Genomic DNA, 22,302 nt, shown 5'->3' on the forward strand with positions numbered 1-22,302 from the left:
GTGCAGTGGCCCGGTCCTAGCTCACGCAGTGTTGTTCTGTGTCATTATTCTCTAATGTAGAATCGCACCATCCTGGGGGTCAGGCATCTTCCGCCTCCTCTTTGACCTAGTTTGTGGCACACAGCAGGTCCTCATCAAATAGCTGCTGAATTTTATTGAACCTTATACTTAATGCCACTGAGGTGTTGAGCCCAAGTTCAGGAGCTGACACGTTGTATCTGTTAAGTGGCCTTGCCTTCCCTCTGGCATGTCTCCTCGCGCATCTTCAGCTCACACGCCGACTGCACCAATGCTTCCAGGAATACTGGCCAAACCCTGACTCTGTGCCCAGCACCTTGCCTATGGCTGATGGTGCAAAGACACCTCCCCATCTTTAAGGAGCTTGACAGCCTTTCTAGTCCCTTTCTGGGTGACTTGTGTGTTCCATGTACCATCTTTGCTGTTCATTAAAATGCCAACCCACGCAGCACTGAGACCAGAGCCCTGGGGTGCCGCTCTTGGGATGGCCCTGGATCACCTGGCTCCTGATTTGTCCCGGGATGTTAGGAGGTGTCATTTGCAAGCTGCCAGTTCCGTGCTTTGCAGAACCTGCTGGGTTTTTCTTTTGTCTGAACCCCACTGCAGCTGTGCCTCCCCTGTGTCTTTTATGCCTGTCGGTATGTCCAGACAGAGGCTCTGCCCTGGCAATCCCCAGCCTGTTGACAGCAGCCACACGTGTCTCCAGAACCGCGGCCCACACGAGTGTCCGATGCAAAGCTCACACCATTCTGACGTCCCTGGGTGTGTCCGCCTTGGGTCCGCTCATGCTATGCTTCTCCCTTAGTGGTCGGAGGATGTGTGTGTGGCCCACCTCACCCAGCGGGACGGGTACCAGGCCACCACGCAGGGACAGCTGAAGGAGCAGCTCTACCAGGAAATCATCCACTACTTCGACAAAGGCAAGGTAAAACACAAAAAGCAATTGTTCTTGTTTTCCTCTTTCCATGCACCTACCTGCAGTGTTGTAAACACATTTTTTAGCATGTGATTTTTGCAGAACCAGAAATTTGTTACAAATTGTATATTGAAATGTTTTATGCATGTTCCTTCAGCTTGCACTTAAAAGTAGAAATCTTCTTTTAAAAAAAATCAATAGCCCTTTTATAGATGCTCTAAAAAAGCACCAAGTATTTTTATAACCCTTACCAGAGGGAACTAAGTCTGGAACACTGATTCGGAGGTGTTTCCGTGCCCACAGAGCTAATGTATTCCTTTGACATCTGCATTTTTCTGTTGTCACAGAAGAATTAATCCCATGGTAGGATGGATATTGCTCCATCCTGGTGGCTTCTAGTTTAATTGGCTTAAACAAAATTATAGATTCCACTTGACTTCCACTAAAAGGAAACCTGCTGTCATTTCAATCAGCCAGTATTATATTTGATCACTGTAGTTCTTCTGATTAAGATATGCAGTAACTATTTAAAAAAAAAAGCTGTTTCAGTTTCAGAAGTTTTTAAAACCTGCCACTGAAGTGACATTGGAACTCCTTCTTTGGTTTCATCAAGATTCCTAACTCATTTCAGAACCTGTTTTATTTTTCTTCTTTTCCTTTGAGAAAACTGACTAGCACACTTTATGAAGGTACCGACGTTCACATCCTAGGGCTGCTGTAGCACAAACTGGGTGGCTTTCAACAACGGGAATGTATTCCCATAGCTTAGTGCTGGGAGCTGCAAGCCTGATGTCACGGTGTTGGCGTGGCCGCCCCCTCTGAAGGCTGCAGGAGAAAATCTGCCCCGTGCCTTTTCCTTTGCGTGTGTTGCTGGCACTGGTCATCTGTAACCACATCGCTCCAAGCCCTTCCTCCGTCATCACAGGCCTTCTCCTCATGCGAGTTTCTGTCTCAGTCTCCTTCTCCTTAGGAGGTACCAGCGGTTAGATGAGGGCCCACTCTCCTCCAGCAGGTCCTCATCTTCCCTTGATTACATCCAAATACCCTGTTTCCAAATAAGGTCAGAGTCAGAAATACCAGGGGTTAGGACTTTAAATATTTCTGGGGACACAGTCCTACCCACAATTGTACTGACGCCCGGGAGGGATGATGGCTGCCCCTTTTTGTGGCTGTTGACGTAAACCAAACCCCATTGAAAACAATGACTTGACAGAGTCCCCGTGGTCACGAGCTTGGGATTCTGCTCACATTTGGAGTAAGCGTTGCTGCATCCTTTATTTGTCCCTGCCATTCTTGACACAGGGAGAAAGTCTGACGTTTTCAGAATGGCATGTGGGCTCCCAAAGGCTGCTTGGAAATAAGGATTGGAAATGTTCTGTGAATTACACCCAGTCCTGTAGTTTAGGGGTCCCCAAACCCCAGGTCCTCAGCCTCTGGTACAGGTCGTGGCCTGTTAGGAACCAGGCTGCACAGCAGCAGGTGAGCAACGGGTGAGCGAGCAAAGCTTCATCTGTGTTACAGCCGTTCCCCATCACCCGCATTACCACCTGAGCTCAGCCTCCTGCCAGATCAGCAGCACCATTGGATTCTCACAGGAGCATGATCCCTGTTGTGAACTGTGCGTGTGAGGGATCTAGGTGCCATACTCCTCATGAGAATCTAATGCCTGATGATCTGTCACTGTCTCCCATCTTCCCCTGATGGGATCATCTAGTTGCAAGAAAACAAGTTCAGGCTCCCACTGATTCTACATGATGGTGAGTTGTATAATTATTTCGTTATGTATTACAATGTAATAATAATAGAAATAAAGTACACGATCAATGTAATGCCCTTGAATCATCCTGAAACCATCCCCTACCCCGGTCCATGGAAAAATTTTCCTCCCTGACCAGTCCCTGGTGCCAAAAAGGTTGGGGACCGCTGCTGTCGTGGAACAGGATATATTTTTGTTCTCTGGAATGAGAAGCTTTGAGGATTAGGGCCAATTACTAAAATTGTACTAGGTTAGCCAGGAGAATCCTGTTTCTCAGCAAACTGGTAAAGAAATGGAGCAAATGCAGCCATCCCTTCCCCGCAGTGGCTTCTTGGCTCCAGGGTGAGCAGTGCTACAGAATGGGCAGGGCAGGGGGCAGGGCAGGAGGCAGGGACCCTGGGGTGGCCGGGAGGCCCGAGGGCCAGAGGTCACGGGACTGAAGGAATGTGTGCATTTGTTGATGGCTGTTGCCGGGCTCTCTTTGTGGCAGCACATCCTCTGACCAGCGTTGGCTCCCGTGACCTCTCCACCCTCATTCCCTCCCTTGCCCTCTGCATTCCAGCCACACTGGCCCTTCTGCGTCCTGAAATGCACCAGCCCTCTCTGCCACTGCCCAGTGGGTTTCTGCTGCACTGCCTTGAGGACGTTGCTTGAGTCAGTTTTCCTTTTGCTGCCTGTACCATTTTGTCACTTGAATTAGCTTTTTCTAAGCCAGGCTTTCTCAATCTGGGCATGATTGGCATTCTGGGCTACCTGTTACTTTGTGGTAGAGGACCACGCGTGCATGGTGGACTCAAGGAATGTCTCCCTGCAGTGCCCTGGGCATACTCCTTCCTGTCTCAGCTTAAATGTCACCTCTTCTCCAGCCACGGAAACATCCTCTTTTCTCCTTTATGGCACCCACTATCATTTTCAATGATAGATTTGCTTGTGTGTTTCTTTAATGAGTTCCCCAGTAGGCTCTGAGCTCTGTGAAGACAGAGCCTCACGCGTCAATTCCCCACCATGCATCTAATGCTCGGAACAGTGCCTGGAACACAGCACATGCTCATTACATTATGGACATGTGTGGAAAGAATGAACAAATGAATGAAAAGTCAGCATTTAACAGTGCTTCCTGACAGATGAGAAATGCTCATGTATGGCAGGACAGGTGGCCTTCAATAAATGATAAATCAAAAAACAGAGTCTTGTTTTTTTTAGCAAAGGTAGCCAAATATCTTTTCCTACATTGTGATAGTTCATCAAAAAAATCATATGGAGGGGCAAAACGAATGTGTTCGGTTCAGAACAGTGGTTCTCAACTGAGATCTGCAGGAGGCATTGTGGGTTCTCCTGACTGGGGGAAGAGAAGGTGCTGCTAACCCTCCAGCAGTGCACACATGGCCCCCACACCAGAAAGAAATAGCCCAGAATCCCTGTCGTGTCCAGGTTGAGAAAGCCCGCCTTAGAAAAAATGAATTCAAGTGATGAAATGGAATGGGCAGCTAAAGCAAAACAGACTCAAGGAATGTCCTCAGATGTCCCTGTGTTTTGGTGGAGACAGAACAAAGGCTATGGCAAAGTGATCATTGGCTGGCCTTGAATCAGAATGAGTTTTAGGAGGATTTTCTTCGTAGTAGCTGTATTGATAAAACCGATGGAAAAGCCACTTCTGAATATCCATAATATTTCCACGAGAATGTTAAAAAGGAACAAAGCCTCCTTATCCCTCTAAAACTAAAGTGAGATGAAGAACAGGTGCTGGAAAGAATTTGATAAAATGAAATTTGAAGTATCTGAGTGATCAGCTGCAAGGCAAAAAATTCATTTTAACATCAACAAGCATTACATTTTCTGGGAAAAAGAGCAGTAGGAAATACTTCATCTTCCGTAACAATCTGGATGGCCTGCACTAGAGTTTGAACCTCTCCGAATCTCCATGGCTCCAAACAGCACAGGTGTGTTTCTCACACATGCTCCATATCCTCCTTTTCGCTCGGAACCCAGGTGAACAGAGGTTCCGCCACAGAGGAACACAGCCGGAGAGGACAGCAAAGAGTCCCCCGCCCTGGGGCTTCTGCCCCAAAATGACAGTGTTCATGTCATTGGCTGAAGCAGATCACATGTTCACCCCAGACTTCAAGGGGTGGAGAAGTGCGCTTAGGGGCAGGTGAGTGTGAGTGGCACCCACGTGCACCACACAGCTCGTTAGACAGGTGAGTCGGGTTCCAATCAAGAGCACCATCCAATCTAGATTAACAAAAGTTCATCTAGAAATCCCCTAAGTACGCATGTATTCTGAGAAAGACGACGTCCACACTAGTCTCCCAAATAACTCGGCTTCCCCGCAACTAGAGATGTGAGAATAGCATCTCATAAAACTTGTTGGGCCTCAATCCTCGTTTCTCTGTCGTGGAGTTTCCTTCTTCCATTAAAGAGGGGGCTTAGGTAAGCAGAACCCTGCAGGAGAAGCAGCCTGAGAGAATGGGCTCCTGACCCCCGTGACTGCAATGTGGGGAATCTCACCAGGTGGCCAGTGCAGGAGGAAGGGGGCACACAGTAGAAGGTTGAAGTGTGATGTTTTGTGCTGGACTTAGAATCACTTTTGTTTAAGAAACAAGGCTGAGGCCTGAGTATCCCCGGCTGCTTTGGGGATGTGCCATCATTTGAGAAATAACGTCCTCCTGCCTTTCCTAAATGCAGTGGAATGACAAAGGCCACGGCTGAAGGTTGAGAAGCTTGAAGTTGGGAGGGCCCAGGGCACACCTTTTCACACTCCATTCCCAGATTGTAATTATCTTGGGGGAAAAATACTTTTTAAATGGTCCACAGGTCATCACAGGCCTTAGTGGGCAGGTGACACAGCCCAAGGAAACTTGAAGGAGGGCCTTGATTGGTGTGGAGCCCTGATATGGTTTCGATCTGGGTCCCTGCCCAAATCTCAAGTCGTTGTAATCTCCAATGTTGGAGGTGGGGCCTGGTGGGAGGTGATTGGGTCATAAGGGTGGATTTCCTCCTTGGTGCTGTGTCGTGAGAGTGAGTGAGTTCTCGTGAGATCTGGGTTGTTCAAAAGTGTGTGGGACCGGCCGGGCGTGGTGGCTCATGCCTGTAATCCCAGCACTTCGGGCTGAGGCGGGGCAGATCACCTGAGGTCAGGAGTTTGAGACAAGCCTGGCCAATATGACAAAACCCCGTTTCTACTGAAAATACAAAAATTAGCCCATCGTGGTGGCAGGCACCTGTAATCCCAGCTACTTGGGAGGCTGAGGCATGAGAATCGCTTGAACCTGGGAGGCGGAGATTGCAGTGAGCCGAGATTGAGCCACTGCACTCCAGCCTGGGTGACAGGAACTCTGTCTCAAAAAAAAAAAAAAAAAAAGAGGGGGTGTGAGACCTCCCTGCCTTCTGCTCTTGGTCCTGTGCCTGCTTTGCCTTCCGCCGTGAGTATAAGCTCCCTGACACTTCCCCAGAAGTGGCTGCTGCCATGCTTCCTGTACAGCCTATGGAACTGTGAGCTGATTAAACCTCTTTTCTTTATACATTACTCAGTCTCAGATATTTCTTTAAGCCCTCTGAGCAGCTGAGCACCAGAGAAACCAACTCTCAATTAATTGGTAGGACTCTAACCCTCACTGTTGTCCAGTACTGAGTCCTGAGCCACATGCGGCCATTGGGCCCATGTGAACCATCTTTCTAAGACCAAGTACAAAAAAACAAATGTTCTTATGGGCTGAGTTGCATCCCCCCAAAATTCCTATGTTGAAATCCTAACCTTCAGTATTTCAAAATGTGGCTATATTTGGAGATAGGGTCTTTAAAGAGGTAATTAAGGTAAAATGAGGTCATTAGGGTGGGCCCTAATCGAATCTGACTGGTGTCCTTATAAGAAGGGGGATTAGGATACAGACATACACAGGGAAGACCATATTGAGGATACAGCAAGAAGGCAGCCGTCTACAAGCCAGTGAGAGAGGACTCAGAGGAAACCAGCCCTGCAGACACTTTGATCGCAGAATCCTGGCCTCCAGAACAGTGAGGAAGTGAATGAATGTGACTTGAGGCCCCCAGTACCCACTCAATGCTTCATTATGGCAGCCCTGGCCAACTAATACCAATACCAGATGTCTCATTCATTTGTTTGTATAGATTTCTTGTTGAAATAGTAATATTTTAGATAGAGTCAATATTACTAAAATTAATTTTACTCTTTAAAAGGTAGCAGCTAGGAAATGCAACATTCACAGATGTGGCTCCTATTGGGTTCCTGTTGGACGGTGCTGCTCTGAGTCAAAGACTTTGCTCTTGTTGAGCGCCAAGAACATCGTCAGACCAGCACTGCCGCCCACATGCGGCTGGGAAGCCGAAGCTGCCCACTGTCCTGTGGGGCCTCACAGGCAGTAGAATTGCCTGCCTGCCTGTTGGTATCTACTCCTTAGACTACAGGAATATTTAAACAGCGAAAATATTTCTGAAAGAGTTACAAAATGGGGACTCAAGTCTGGAAAGAATAAAATGTATGTCGAAATGGCAAGGAAAAAAGCATGATCACAAGCACCAAGATATGATGTTTTTTTCCTGTGACTCAATGTCATTTCTGTAGTGGTGAAACAGCTGTCAAGACTATGGCAGTTACCAGCGGGAACCTGGAGGGAAGGGTGACTTGGGAGTTCTCACATGGCCCTGAAGGAAATACAGATGAGGCAAATAGGAGAGAGGTAGAAACAGGCAGCTGCCAAGATAAAGTGTAAGAAATCAAGAAAAAGCAGCATCTTGTTGTTGGAGCAAGACAGAGTTTTCCGATACCTATTTTATTATTAAAATTTAGAATTGTGCCCCTCGGTGATGTTGTTTTCATTTGTGCTTTGGATAAATCCCATTATAATCTCATTTTTCGTTTCCCGGGCTTAGCAAGGATAAGTCACGTTTGCTCCTCAGGATCTGTCTATGCACGTGCCTTAGGGAATGCGAGCCTTCCCCGCTGACAGACTGGCTCTAAGATCTGCACCATCTTGACCCACTTCTACCTGGGCCACTTCTGAACAACTCGGGCCTCTGGGCAGAAGCCCTGCTGCTAGATCCAGTTCACTTTGTGTCTCCTTGTAAGCTCTCAGTCCCTCTCACCTGGGTCTGTCTGAGATCCCTACCCACTCTCCTCCCCAAAGCCCCATGCCTGTCTCCACCCTTCCGCTCCTGCAGATAGATAGCAGTCTGGTTTCTAATAAAGTGGCCTCTGGATCACAGCGTGAACTGCTTCAAAGATGCCCAAACCTCAGGGATTCCCCCATCTCCTCCGCAGGCGATCCAGGCCTCTCACCTGGCATGAGGCCCCTTAGAGTAGGAATCGAGCCTCCAGATGTACCCTCTCATCACCCACAGCATCTGGCCTTCTGAACATGCCCTCTGTTCCCCAAGCCCTTGCACCTTCCCATGGTCTGCCCCGGCATGGACCGGCTGCTTCTTGCTGCTCTCTCGTGTGACGGCAGCCATGACGGCTGCCTTCCCGCCTTCTGGGCATATTTCACTGCTCTCAAACTTTCGTGGCTTTTGGAGTTCACTGGGGAATCTTGTTAAAATCCAGATTTTGATTCAGCTGGTCTGGGGTGGGCCTCGAGGCTCTGCATTTCTGAGAAGCTCCCAGGTGATGTCCCAGCTGCTCCAGGGACCATCCCTGAGTCCCCAGGGCCCGTGCTGACTTAAGCTCCTGAGAGCAGAGGCAGTGGCTGTGGCTGCCACCTCTGGATCTCCCTCTGAGGGAGCCGTGCCGTGGCCTGGGGTCCACTCCATTTTTTTAAATAGCTTTTTAAGAGTGGTTTTAGGCTCACAGCAACACTGAACAGTGAGTACAGACAGGTCCCAGACACCCCCTGCCCACACACATACACAGGCACGGGGCTTTCAGGGTGGTCATTTGTTAGTGAGTTGAGCACATTCTGGCCAGCACTTGAGCAAACAGCACACGATCAAGAAGGTGGCCGTCACTCAGACTTTCCACAAAGTTCCTTATTTGGGGCATATTTTGTTTGTTAACGGATCTTGCATTCTGACTCAGACTGAGCCCCTGGGAGAGCGAAAGGCCATGTCTCCCACCTCCCCACCCCCAGCGCCGGGCCGGGGGCAGATCCCACCCCACTCTGCCACATGCCACATCACAGTTGGGTTTTGTCAGTGTGCTCCTTTCCCAAGGCTAACACTAACTTGACTTTAGCACCACGTTCACTGCAAAGGTTATGGATCAGACGGAGACAAATTCTTGCAAGAGCAGGGCTGGATTTTCCTGTCTAGAATCTTGTATGTTAAAAATAACAATCTTCCGTCCAAATGATTACAGCAGTTTATTAAGTGACCGAACGGGCAGACAAGCATGCAGGGAGGGCCGTCAGCATCCACAGAACTTACCGACCTGACTGAGAGCGCCACGTGCACCAGGCTCATGTCCTGAGCATGTGCCCGCAGCCCTTGGAGTGTTTACAAGAATTTCCTTGGTTCGATCTTACATGTATTTCATTTTAGGGGAAACAATGCAATTCCAGTTTTACAAATGTATTGGGGTAAGGAGACTTAAGACCTCAGTTAAGTTTGGAGACCAGTGATTACTGGGGCTTACAAGATGATAAAATGGAAGCCAAGTGGGACGTCAGTCTGGCAAAACCATGACCCGGCTACAGCTCCACTGACCCAGCCTGTCTCCTCGTGGCCCATTTCCATATGCAATTAAGGAAATCTTCATTACCATATGCAATTAAGGAAATCTTCATTACGTACTTACTCTGTGGAAAGGATATACACCCTAGAGCTCATTCACTGTTTGAAATGTCTACAGCTTCCTAGGGGAAATAGGGGCTTCCAGAATCCAGGACAAGCTTGCCTCTGGACAAGGCTGAGCAGGCTGTTAAGGGAGCAGGGGTCCCCATCCCAGGCCCCCTGCGATGGCGTCTCTCTGTGCTCCCCGGGAGAGCGGGCGGGGGCAGGGAGAGACGGGAATCGGGTGATATTAAAGTTTCTCTGCCTTTGTGCTTGGAAACCAGCAAGGCAGAATGGATTTGCTGCTGTTTTATATTGGACACGGGCTTTTGAATGATGTTCTGTTATCTTTCTGTATTTCTTCCCCACGGAATCATTCTTCTGTTTTTGCTTTTCCACCGTTTTTTAAAGTTTTGAATGTCTTTCAGCCTAGCTCTTGGTTTCTTAATCTTTTTCTTTCTCTCTGCAAAATGTCATTTCCATCTGTTTCCATTTTCATTCTTTTACGTTTCTTCCTTCCCGAGCTAATAATGACTCCTTGCTCCTTTTCCGTTCCATTCTTGCCGCCCGCCTGAGTGTGCCCCAAAAGCCTTCTGTTTGGTTTTATCATGGCAGACCAGTGTTCTTTTCTGAAGATGCTCTGAATTGTCTGTCTTATTGTGTTTGGTTGAGGCCTAGTAATTTTCGATAAAGCCCTTAATCCAAGTACTTGACTGAAAATTACCAGGCTTCTCTGTGGAGGATGAGGGTCAAAAATAGAAGTCCTTCTATGAGGAAAATGCAGTCAGAGTGAGACAGTCAGTATTAGCCAACACCAGCCACCTCTGAAATCAAGAAACAGCCTGGCAGGTTGACAAATGCGATACATAATTTATAGCCCAAATGATATATGAAGCCCTGTGACTATTTTCAGCTGGAGCTCTGTTGTATTTTCCCTTAAAATAACCTTCCCTTGACAAAGTTCACACTTTGCCTTGTACCAACATAAAAAAAAAAAAAAAGCGTTTTGCATCATTGTGTAAACTAAAAATAGGAGTTTGGAGCAAATTTCCATTTTTGGTCAAATGTTTGCATCTCTTTTCCAGGTATTTGGGGTGAAATTTTCACATCTTCTAAGTTTCCCTTTGGAAACACAGTTGTTATTAAGAGGGACTGCAGGTCAACATAATGAAGCCCTCATATGGGTTTCTTGTTGGCATTTCTAGAATTTTTGAAAATGTGATATTAGCAGAACCTATTCAGCCAGAATTTGGCCTGAATATTCAAAGAGATCATATGTTCATTATGATTTGCTCCTATACAGTAATTTATGATCAAAGCATGAGAAAGGCCATTTTCGAGTCAGTAACAACACTGCTCCCTTAGCTTATGTGGGATCACTAACAAGCTTTTCCACTCAAAGCCCACAGTGTGCCCAGTGCCGTCCTGCGCCGTGAAATACCGAGATGGAGCCAGGCCCACCTTGAGGCGATTCTAGCGTCAGGGCTCTCACATGAGCAGATAAATAACAAAACCCACCTTCCGCCCATCACACAGGTGGGCGCTGGGTCTCCCTATCTCACAGGTGCAGGAGTGATGCCTTCTTTTGGAGAGCTAGAGAAGACTTCACAGAGGTGGTCACATTTCGTGCTTCTCGAAGAGTGAAATTAAGTTTGCCAGGTGATGGCTGGGAGGAACAGGAATTTCAGAGTGTGAGAATAGCGCCAGAAGGGGAAGAGCTCCTGATGACATCTCGCTTTTCCAGGGAAGTAGAGCCATTCTGGGAGATAGCAGTGCAGGGGACTGTCTTCGTCCCTTCATGCTCCTATAACAAAATGCCACAGACTGGGTGGTTTATAAACCACAAATTCATTTCTCACCATTCTGGACCTGGGAATTCCTAGATCAAGGCACTCACAGATTTGGTGTCTGGAGAGGGCCCTCTGCCTGCTCCACATAAGTAGTGCCTTCTCTGAGTAGTCATGTCCTGGCAGGTGTGGTGGCGCTTTTCCGGGCCTCTGTTTTGAGGCCACTCATCCCATTCGTGAGGGCTCCACCGTCATGACCTAATCACCCTCGAAGGCCTCATCTCCTAATGCCAACACCTTGAAGGTGAGGATTTCAACCCGTGAATTTGAGGGAGACACAAATATTCAGAGCATAGCAAAGACATTGGAGCTAGTTTGTCAGTGGCCCTGTATTGTCTCCTGAAGATTTGGCTTACAAGGACCCAATGGAAATTTCATGGAAGTAGAAAATACTGATTTCATTTTCCTCTTTTCAGGGGGTAATTCTGGCAACATGGTGGCAGCAGACTTAGAGGAGGGAGGGTGGGGGCCAGAGACCAGACGAGGGGTGGGACATTGGGCCAGGCCTGAGCCCCACAAAGCCAGTGGCAGATGGAAGTGATATCATGAGACTTCAAGTTAGCAGATTCCACAGTGTCAAAGACCCTTGAACAGGGTTAAAGCCAGAAAAGCAAGTGGCAGGGGTGGCTGGGGCACCCACTGGCCTAGAAGCCAAGAGTTCTTGCTGGGAGGAAGATGTAGGGAGGGAATGCTTTACTTGCTGCAGAGAGCAGATGGAGGTCCTTTCATCCTTTCAGCATTGAGCAAGGCAGCGAGGGTGCACACTGAGCAGTCCTGTGCAGGGCATTTAATGGAGGGTGTCAAGGAAAGGGAGAAATGAGCAGGGTCACAGCTGCAGTGATGCTGGGTGCATAGAGAGCCCTGGGCCAGTTCACAGCTGCAGTGATGCTGGGTGCATAGAGAGTCCTGGGCCAGGTCACAGCTGCAGTGATGTTTGGTGACTCCCCAGCCTGTGCCATGGATCCCCCCAATCCCAGGACATCTCACCAGCAAGTCCGCACTCTCCCTTTGCAGCACCCATGTGTTGTTCTCTGTCAGCTCCCACCCTCCCACCTGCAACCATGCCATTATTGCTGTCACCTTTAAGAAGAGTTCTTTCTTGTTCCAACTCCCCTGTACAGCCACTGTCCATTTCTCCTCCTGTTTCTACAACACTCTGTAAAGGGTGGTCTGCACTTGCTGTTCCTCTCCTCTTGTTGTCTCTGGAGTCCACTCCCTCACCAGTGGCCAGTAGCTGCCTGTGGAAGGCAGGAGTGAGCAGCACGGTGTCTCTTTCTGTCCAGTTAAAGCACCGAGCAAGAAGCAACTGTATCTCTTGCTGCCTGCTTTAGTCTTTTCAAGGTCTTTCTTTGCAAAACTACAAATGTCCCGGCCTAAAGAAAAAATGCCATATCTCTGTTACAAAAAAAAAAAATTCTTCATTTTTTTATCTAGGGCATTACAAGCTGAGTGAGTAGTTTTCTGTTTTGACTAATAAGGACTTGCTGTGGAATAAAGGAGACATGTTGACGAGCATAAGTTACACGGGCAGCGACTCCTATGTGGTCTGAGCATAAGTTACCCAGGCAGCGACCCCTATGTGATCTGAGCGTAAGTTACACGGGCGGCGACTCCTATGTGATCTGAGCATAAGTTACACGGGCGGCGACTCCTATGTGATCTGAGCGTAAGTTACACGGGCGGCGACTCCTATGTGATCTGAGCATGAGTTACACGGGCAGTGTCTCCTATGTGATCCGAAGTTACACGGGCAGTAACTCCTATGTGATCTGAGCATAAGTGACCCGGGCAGTGACTCCTATGTGATCTGAGCATAAGTGACCCGGGCAGCGACTCCTATGTGATCTGAGCATAAGTGACACGGGCAGCGACTCCTGTGTGATCGGAGCATAAGTGACACGGGCAGCGACTCCTATGTGATCGGAGCATAAGTGACACGGGCAGCGACTCCTATGTGATCGGAGCATAAGTGACACGGGCAGCGACTCCTATGTGATCGGAGCAGCGTCTCCTGTATGACACAGGTAGTAGCTCTTGCATGACCAGGCAGTGACTCCTGTATGACCCGGGCAGTGTCTCCTGTATGACCCGGGCCGTGACTCCTGTATGACCTGGGCAGTGACTCCTGTATGACCCGGGCAGTGATTCCTGTATGACCCGGGCAGTGATTCCTGTATGACCCGGGCAGTGTCTCCTGTATGACCCGGGCAGTGACTCCTGTATGACCCTGGCAGTGTCTCCTGTATGACCCGGGCAGTGACTCCTGTATGACATGGGCAGTGTCTCCTGTATGACCCGGGTAGTGACTCCTGTATGACACGGGCAGTGTCTCCTGTATGACTTGGGCAGTGAGTCCTGTATGACATGGGTCGTGGCTCCTGGATGACACAGGCAGTGACTCCTGTATGACATGGGCAGTGTCTCCTGTATGACACGGACAGCGGTTTTTGCATGACCCAGGCAGTGGCTCCTGTAAGACATGTCCAGGGTCTCCTGTATGACCCAGGTAGTGGGTCCTGCATGTCCTGGGCGGTGGTTCCTGTATGACCCGGGCAGTGACTCCTGTATGACATGGGTCATGGCTCCTGGATGACACAGGCAGCGACTCCTGTATTACACAACAGTGACTCCGATTTGGCAAGACAGGGGTTCCCGTGTGCTGGGGCTCCTGTGTGACATGCAGTGGCTCCAGTATGACATTGAAGTGGCTGATCCATCTTGTGCACACTTGGGGTGACTTTGGCATCATTACTGCAAGATCAGTCAGCTTTGAACTGCAGACCATCTTTGCTGGAGCAGGGAGTCAGGCCTGATCTTTGTCAGAAAGGTCTTTGCAAAAAGTCAATCCTGCACCCAGATCAGTCAGTGCCGGTTGAGCACTCCAGGAGGACCAAGGATGAGACTTGGCTCAAGGAAAAAGCGAGGGGCCTGGAGAGAGTGGAGATGCTTGAAAAGGGTCTCCATTCCTTGCAGCATAGTTGCAGGCAACACCAAGACTAGCTGGGCCCTTGGAATCATCCAGGCCCACCTCACCAGGGCCGCCAGCCCCACACCTGGAAGGGACGCTGTCACTCAGCACGCATTGAGCAAAGAACGGACTGAACGCAGCCTCCTGCTAGTCCTGGGCCTCCCTGGCTCCTGTGCTGCTGTGGGACCTCCCCCAGAGTTACAGATTCTTCCACACCAGTGATTTTAATCCATTTTGATGTCGGAGACCTGTATGGGACTCTGGAAATTCAGAAGGTAATTGAGTATGACTATTTTCCCAATAACTGCTGTGAAAAAACAGAACAGATGAATTTTAGAAGAATGTCTGAAATTCAAGCATCCTGTGAAGTATCTCCACTGGTGAGTTACTTACAGCTAGTCAGCAAATGAAACCAGAGTCGCCCACCAGTATCCTGGTGAGTCATCGCCAGCCTGAATTATTAGAAAGGGATGGCTGTCCCGGCTGGCATCTTTCCTTTCATCTGCTGCTGTTCCCTTGTCCTGTGACATCCGTGTTGTCATCCTGTCAGAATCGTCAACATCACCTCATGGGTAAGAAATCAATTCCTGCTATGTTCTCTACAGCTGCTTCTGTCCGGGAACTAAGGAAGGAGTTTTATTATAAAAGAAAATTTTTATTCAAGTTTCTATTCATGGAACTTGAAGAAATGGAACTTCCTGAAACCAGGAGGTTCAGAAAAATAGAAGATTATCATCTCAAAAGAACACGTCTCGTATCATCTGGGGGAAAGCAGGGGTGGGGAGACCGTGCTCCGTGCTGCAAGTCAACTGGCAATTTCAAGAATGCCATAAATTGGATTAAGGATTTCGCATCAGAAAATAAAGTTTTCTGCTGATATGGGGCTTTTTCATTTGGGGCTGTGGCAAACCTCATAAGCCTGTAGCACTTCTGAGAATGGAGCCAAACCAGGGTGTTCAATCGCAGAGGTTAAAGTGATTCTTTCACTGAGATAATCTAAATCTAGATCATATTGAATCTGCCTTCTCTCTGGCACGGAAACATTTTCCAAGGTATTCACGTTGGAAGTATGAATTACCCACACTCACTTTAAAGCCCCATCCAATTAAAAGTAGATGAAAATCTCCTTAATGCAGAGTCCTTTAGAACATGCCAGGGGTAGCAGGGAGGGATGAGAGATGTATATTTATAGGAAATCTGATAGAAGATACCACCATGCAACCTGAGGGTGAGTCTGAGAAGATATTTACTCAAGACTTGTATTTCTTTTAAAAACAATTACTTTTGATATGTATCTAAAGTATCTCCTCTGTCATTTAGGATAAAAACAGATTAGGCTTTTACTCAGGAATGAATTAGAAGCCCTGGCATTCTAGGCAGCTACAGAGTTTGTATCCGCTTGCAGAAAATTAAAAAAAAAAGAAGAAGAAGAATCCAGTGTAAGAGACCTACAAGGAAAGGTAATGTTCTCTTTGAAATGGAAATCTGCTCAGAGAGGAAGTGGTCACTGGAGCTTTAAAAAAACATTAAAAGTAGGGAAGTTCTCCCTTCCTAGAAAATGTGAGCCGGGGCTCTGGCAGAGGACATACGAAACACTTAGAGCAGCAGACTGAGATATTCCAGGAATGGGAGGCAACTTTAAACCTTCAGCAGGATGGGGGAGACAGACAGATGGGGACTCTGGGAAGGGACCAGGTAGCAGAGCAGGGACCGTAGGCAGGATGTCTTGGGCCACCTCTTACCCTCCCTGGACACTGGTCCCAGCTCTGAAATCTTTGTCTTCTTTGGGCTTACTTTTATTTTGTTATTCAAAGTATTAAAATGCAGCTCTGATTGTAGAATAACTTTTACTCTCATCAAAAAAAAAAATAACAGATGGTTTCTTTATGTCGTGGCTATGACAAGAGTACTTTCGGAGCGTTTAAGTAAAACAGTGTTCTTAAGTTTATTGGGTGGCTCTGAAGTGAGTGAGGACTTCAGTGGGGTCATCCTAGAAAGAAAAGGCAAAGGCCAGTGAGCGGGTGGGGGCTCAGTGCCATGGGTGACCCAGGTTTGGGGCTTGGCAGTCTGTCTCCCCTGTGGGAACCTGGAGTTCAAGGCCAGCCTGGACTCTTTTCAAATCCATCCTGGCAGGAGGTGGGGAAGCAGCTTGGAAGTGCTGCTATGTGGCCATCAGGAGCAAGGACTTTCAAAAAGGCCACGCTGGGTCAAGCCCACCGCTTATCTGCTATGTGTCCTTGGCAAGCTACTTACCAGTCTGATCCCTAGATTCCTTATCTGCAAAATGGGTATAATGCAGATGTCCACCTGACAAGGTGATTGGAGGCCTTAAACAGGAGAGCACAGGTGGCTGGACATAGAGTAAGCTGGGAAAAGCCAAAATCACCTTTGCAAAAAACTTAACAGTGAGGAAATGATGGCAGTAAAAGAGATCTGATCCAAATCCTCACCCGCCTCCTACCCCTAGTCATGCCTCTCCTGTAATCATTCCTGGGCTTTGGCTAAGCCAGCTTTGGGAGACCTCTAGTGTATGGTTTAAATGATAATAGGCCTTCCCTAAAACTCAGCTGCCTTGATAAAGCTAATGAAAGGCCATCAGGCTAGGAAGAGGGGAGAAACCTGAATTCTGCTAAGGTGTAGTCTGCTCACAAAATATACAACTTCACTATTATAGATGAGCCTTTTGAGATCTTTTCAGGTTTTTTGCGTGTCTGACACCTGGCTCCACCCAGACCACCAGCCCCACTCCTGTGGCCCACCTAGAAGCAACTCAGCTCAAGAGGACAGCTCTGACCCCCTGTGATTTCATCAGCAGCAAGCATCCATTACCTGGCTGCCACCACCCCTTCTCCCAAACTGCCTTTGAAAAGCCCCTGCCCTAGGAACCTTTGGGGAGATTGATTTGAGTAATGACACCGTCTCCCGCGTGGCCGTGTTACTGGCCGCAAATCCGTATAGCTCTGCAGCAACCTCAGTTCTCACCTTGTCAGAAGAAGGAATTCGATTGAGGGTCGTAACGCAGAAGAAGAGACCGAGGCAAGTTTCAGAGCAGGAGTGAAAGTTTATTAAAAAGTTTTAGAGCAGGAATGAAAAGAAAGTACACTTGGAAGAGGGCCAAGCAGACATCTTGGAGGTCAAGTGCTCCATTTGACCTTGGACTTAGGGTTTGATATGCTGGCCTACTTCCAGCGTCGTGCACCCCTTTTCCGGTGGAATGCCCCTGGAAGGTTACCAGTTAAACTCCGCCATTTTGCCTCTCAATTCACATGCTTGAGCCCACTCACCCAGCTCCTGAGATCTTATCAGGAAGCTGCTGATCACCAGCTTGTGTTTCTAGCTCTTGGGAAACTGCCTTTCCCTGGCACTGTCTGTGACCAATTATTATTTTAGAGAGACAGTGTAACACCTGCCTGACCATCACCTGACGGTCACCTGACTTTCCTGGTAGGGTGTCAGGACAGCCCTCTCCTGCCCCGCTCATGCCTGACTAGCTACCTGCTGTAACAGCATGGCTGGCCTTATGTCAATTAAACTCTTTCTTTACTGCAATGCCTTGATCTTTTTTTGTGCAGCAGGCGGGTGGGGGCTCAGTGCCAAGGGTAGTCTAGGTTCGCGGCCTAGAAAGCCTGGCCTGTTGAGTGGTTCCAAAGCTGCGTGGTTCCCCTGAGGACTGGTGCTACCATCTTGTGGGAATGATGGAAGTTGAGAAGTGGTGATTCGTGGCTGGGAATGCAGCATATAGGAAGCTTTCCTGATTGTAAATCAGCATCCTGCAGTTCTGTTCACTAAACCTTGTTAAGCAGGCCCTGGATTAAGGTCCAGAGGTTTTACAGGTTGATAAAGCTGAGCCCCTGTCCTCAAGGGCTTATATTCTCTGAGGAGGAATGACAAAGGGGCATGCTAGTTTCAGTACCTTACCAAAAGTTTTGAGGCAGCAGGATCCTGGTTCTTTGTGGGAGCACAAAGGAGGAGAGTGGGCAGCAGCTAGGAAGGCTTCCTGGAAGAGGTGGTTCCTCTGACTTTTCCATGGTTTTCTCCAGTAATCCGCTTTGGTTTTCCCAAGAAAAATAAGGGAAATTCAGGCCAACTATCTATCAAAAAATTATTCCACATGTGTCAAAAGCTTATCAACATTTTAATCACTTATTTGGAAAGTTACTTACCTTACAAAGTTCCCCCTTTTCAAAATGATAACAGGCTTTATATCCATAGCATAGTCACACACATACATCAAACTTTCTGCAGGCTTTAGTTTAGAGTCGAAGTCTGCCCTGATATTTCTGATCATTGGTGATATTCGACATAGCATTTTTTAGGTGGACAGCTTGGGAAAAGAGCCAAGTCAGGCGCCCAGTTTCTACATAAATGGCACCCCACAGCCTCTCTTCACCCTACGGTTTCTTTTCCCTGGCTCCAAGGCTCCTCTGACAGACGGGCTTCGGGCCACAGCTGGCAGCAGGAGAGCAAAGACAGGAGCAGTGAGGACTGGCCGACAGACTGCTGTTACCACGGCCAGAGGCCTGCGTGATTGACATGCCAGTGATTGACCTCTTTGGCCAGCTGATGCCGCAGGTCACGAGCCAAAAGACATGAGCTTCAAGAAAATATTTGTATTTTTTCTGTGTTATTCCCATAATGTTTCATTCAAATGTACTTCTACACTGTTTTATTTTGAATGATTGCATTCCTGCTTGACTCTTTGCACAATTCAGGCCTCGGCTTCTCTTTCTTTTCTTTATTTTAACTCACAGATGTGGGAGGAGGCCATTGCCTTGGGCAAGGAGCTAGCCGAGCAGTATGAGAACGAAATGTTTGATTATGAGCAACTCAGCGAATTGCTGGTGAGTCTTTATTTCTTTTTATTTAAATGAACACAGGCAATCTCAGCTGGTTTTTCAGGAATCTCTCTTTCCATGTCAATGTTAGGGTTCACCTCAGGCACTCTGGGACCTTGGCCATGTCCCTCCGTTTTGCCTAGGAAGATGGTTTTAGTTAATTTGCTGGTTGATATTTGGCCCATAAATATTTACTTTTTAGTCCCAAGTCAGCTCTTATAACCAAACTCTTAAGGCTTCTATGAACAAATTGTACGTAAACAACTGCTGACCTTGTGTATAGCGGTCTTGACAGCCCAGGAGTCTGTGAGCATTTGTACTAGTTTAAAACTGACCCCAGGCCAGGCGCACTGGCTCACGCCTGTAATCCCAGCACTTTGGGAGGCTGAGGCAGGCGGATCACGAGGTCAGGAGATCAAGACCATCCTGGCTAACACGGTGAAACCCCATCTCTACTAAAAATACAACAAAGTAGCCGGGTGTGGTAGCACATGCCTGTAGTCCTGGCTACTTGGGAGGCTGAGGCTGGAGAATCGCTTGAACCCAGGAGGTGGAAGTTGCAGTGAGCTGAGATCGCACCAATGCACTCCAGCCTGGGCAACAGAGTGAGAGTCCATCTCAAAAAACAAAAAAACCTGACCCCTTCTATGAGAGGGGGATGGATAGATAATGACCAGACCTTTCTTCTGCCATGGGAACGCTATTAGTTTCTAATTGCTACCTCCTCCACCTTGTCATTTTTGTATTCAGCAGATCGCCTTAATGGTGTGGGAATGTCTGTCATGAATTTAGAACAGAACGATTCTGTTCTTTTAAATTCTCTTTGAACGTATCCCACTATCTGACCTATACCTTTTAAAAAATACTAAGGGCCAGCCATTTCTATGGCACTTTTTTGGTTATTGAAAACACCCATAAGTCACAACTTTTTGCTGAATTTGGGCTAGTTGGTTCAGATTCCCTTGCGGAATGATGGAGAATGAGTGAAAAATAATGTGAAAACGATGGAGTGAGATGAAATTCAGGTGCAAGCCTCAGTACCCTCTCCCACCATCTCCCTCTCCCACCATCTCCCCCCCCCCCCACCCTATAGAAGTTGCCAGAGCTTTTAAAGAGCCCGCAAGAAGAATCCAGAGGCACACATGCTTGAATACTCAAACCTGAAATGCATTTTCTTTTTTCCTTCCAGAAAAAACAGGCTCAGTTTTATGAAAACATCGTCAAAGTGATCAGGCCCAAGCCTGACTATTTTGCTGTTGGCTACTACGGACAAGGGTTCCCCACATTCCTGCGGGTAAAGTTTGATTCTGCCTAATCTGAGCCATGATTGTTCCCCCAGCAGAAAATCCCCTTCCCGTTCTGAGGAAGGGTGGGGAGTTTGCATCCGCGTGGGATCGTGCAACTGTCCACACTGCCATAGCTCAGTGGTTAGCCCGGGGGGCAGAGAGGGGTTGACGGGATTTTATTTGGTTGCATATAACCTTTCTGTCTGATTTTTCCTTAAAAGGAACCTCCTTCAGAGATTTACACGTATTATTTTAATTGAGGTGTGATATATGATATGTGATACTATTTGCCATCTTGACCATTTTTAGGTGTGTAGTTCGGTGGCATTAATACGTTCACGTTGTTGTGCGGCCAGCACCACCATCTACCTTCAGAACTTTTTCATCTTGCAAAACTGAAATTCTGCATCCATTAAACACTAACTCCCCATTCTCCCTCCTGCTAGCCCCAGCAGCCACCGTTCTACTTTGTGTCTCTATGAATCTGACTGTTGTAGGGACCTTGTATTAGTGGAATTGTACAGTGTTCGCCCTTCTGTGTTTGGCTTGTTTCACTCGGCCGAATGTCTTCCAGTTTCATCCAGGTTGTAGCATGTGTCAGAACTTTATCCTTTTTAAGGCTGAATGGTATTTCATTGCATGGAGGGGCCACATTTTATTTATTCACTGATCCATTGATGAACATTTGGGTTGTCCCCGCCCAATGTGCTGCTATGAAGATGTATGTTTTTAATTACATGGGAAATTGGAAATGGATCTGTATGGCCACGGTGCTAGAAACTCCAAACCAGGCTCCATCCCTGAGACAGGCATGTGCTTTCAGACATGTAATTGAAGCAGTAACCGTGATCACCTGCCAGGTGCCCATTTCCCAGTATTCACATGAGGCCAAAGGAGAAGTTACATAAATATTAATAGTGCTGCCTGGCCTACCGTAGAATTGTTTATACATTTTCTCAAGAACACGTTCTTTGGATGCCATTGACCAGTGGGTCATGATTTCCTGATATTTCTTATGACTTTTTTTTTTTTTTGGACACTTGGTTTTCTCTTATCCTAGGAGACCATGTGTGATTGCTCTGGCTTTAGGAAGCAGAAGCTCTGTGTCTTGAGCACAGCCGTCTGGGGCAGTTGAAACCAGTTGGGGGATTCCCCTGGTTCCAGACGTTGCTCATTTGGGGTCCTGTGTTTCCGACTCCACAGGAGTCACTAATAGTGTGACATCTCTTCATCACGGCACCCAGAGGATACAGACCTCCCCTTAGGAAGGGCATGTCACTGTTGACAGGGGAGCCCCACAGTTGTGGCCTGCTCTAGGAGATGAGGCTGGCTGCCCACTCCTCAGTGTCCTGCCTGGTGACGGAGGTGTCTGGCCCTGTCCTGGTCACTCCTGGTCACTGCTGGTCAGCTTCTCCTCTTGCCTTCATCGTGCGGCAAAGACAGTGGTTGATCAGAAGCACAGATTCTGAACAAAGTCTTCCCTTCCAACGAATGAATAAAGGAGGCTTAGTTACAAGCTCTAAATTAGAGACAAATTTGAAATTAGCTTCATTCTCAATAAAAAACAAAGCTGAAGGGTGGAATGAGCTTGGAGTTAAAGCCACTTACTGTTGCTAAAGGCTTTAATTCGAGTGTGTGTGTGCTCCGGAACATACGTCTTTAGGAAAGGGAGGCAGGTGGACCCTAAGCCATGGCAGCCTTGTGCAGTGCTTGGTGTTACATGGTGCGTGTGGCCCCTGTGGATGGAGATCTACCTCTGGTATGTAGGCACCAACTCTGGATCCATGCAGGATGGTTATCCCAGAATCCTGAGCAAGGGAGCAGCCTGCGTGGAATATTACGTGAGGGCAGTGCCGGGTGCGGAGGACACGTCGCAGCTCCTGAGCCAATAGATGCCAGGTTGTGCCAGGAGCTCACACACGGCAGGCTCCAGGGGCAGTGCTGGGTCATCCC

General features: G+C 47.9%; 1 protein-coding gene across 2 annotated transcripts in view; it reads left to right on the forward strand.

Annotated features, from left to right (window-relative positions):
* Positions 1-22,302, forward strand: part of DOCK1 (dedicator of cytokinesis 1) — a 565,813-nt gene that overhangs the window by 495,167 nt on the left and 48,344 nt on the right. For both annotated transcript variants that reach the window (XM_019035115.4, XM_019035114.4), the window contains exons 38-40: positions 824-943; positions 18,980-19,069; positions 20,253-20,357. In XM_019035115.4, coding sequence (XP_018890660.2) covers positions 824-943; positions 18,980-19,069; positions 20,253-20,357 — 315 coding nt within the window. The remainder of the gene's footprint in view (positions 1-823; positions 944-18,979; positions 19,070-20,252; positions 20,358-22,302) is intronic.

This window comes from Gorilla gorilla, chromosome 8 (assembly GCF_029281585.2).
Source record: "Gorilla gorilla gorilla isolate KB3781 chromosome 8, NHGRI_mGorGor1-v2.1_pri, whole genome shotgun sequence".
In the NCBI taxonomy this organism is placed as follows: domain Eukaryota; kingdom Metazoa; phylum Chordata; class Mammalia; order Primates; family Hominidae; genus Gorilla; species Gorilla gorilla.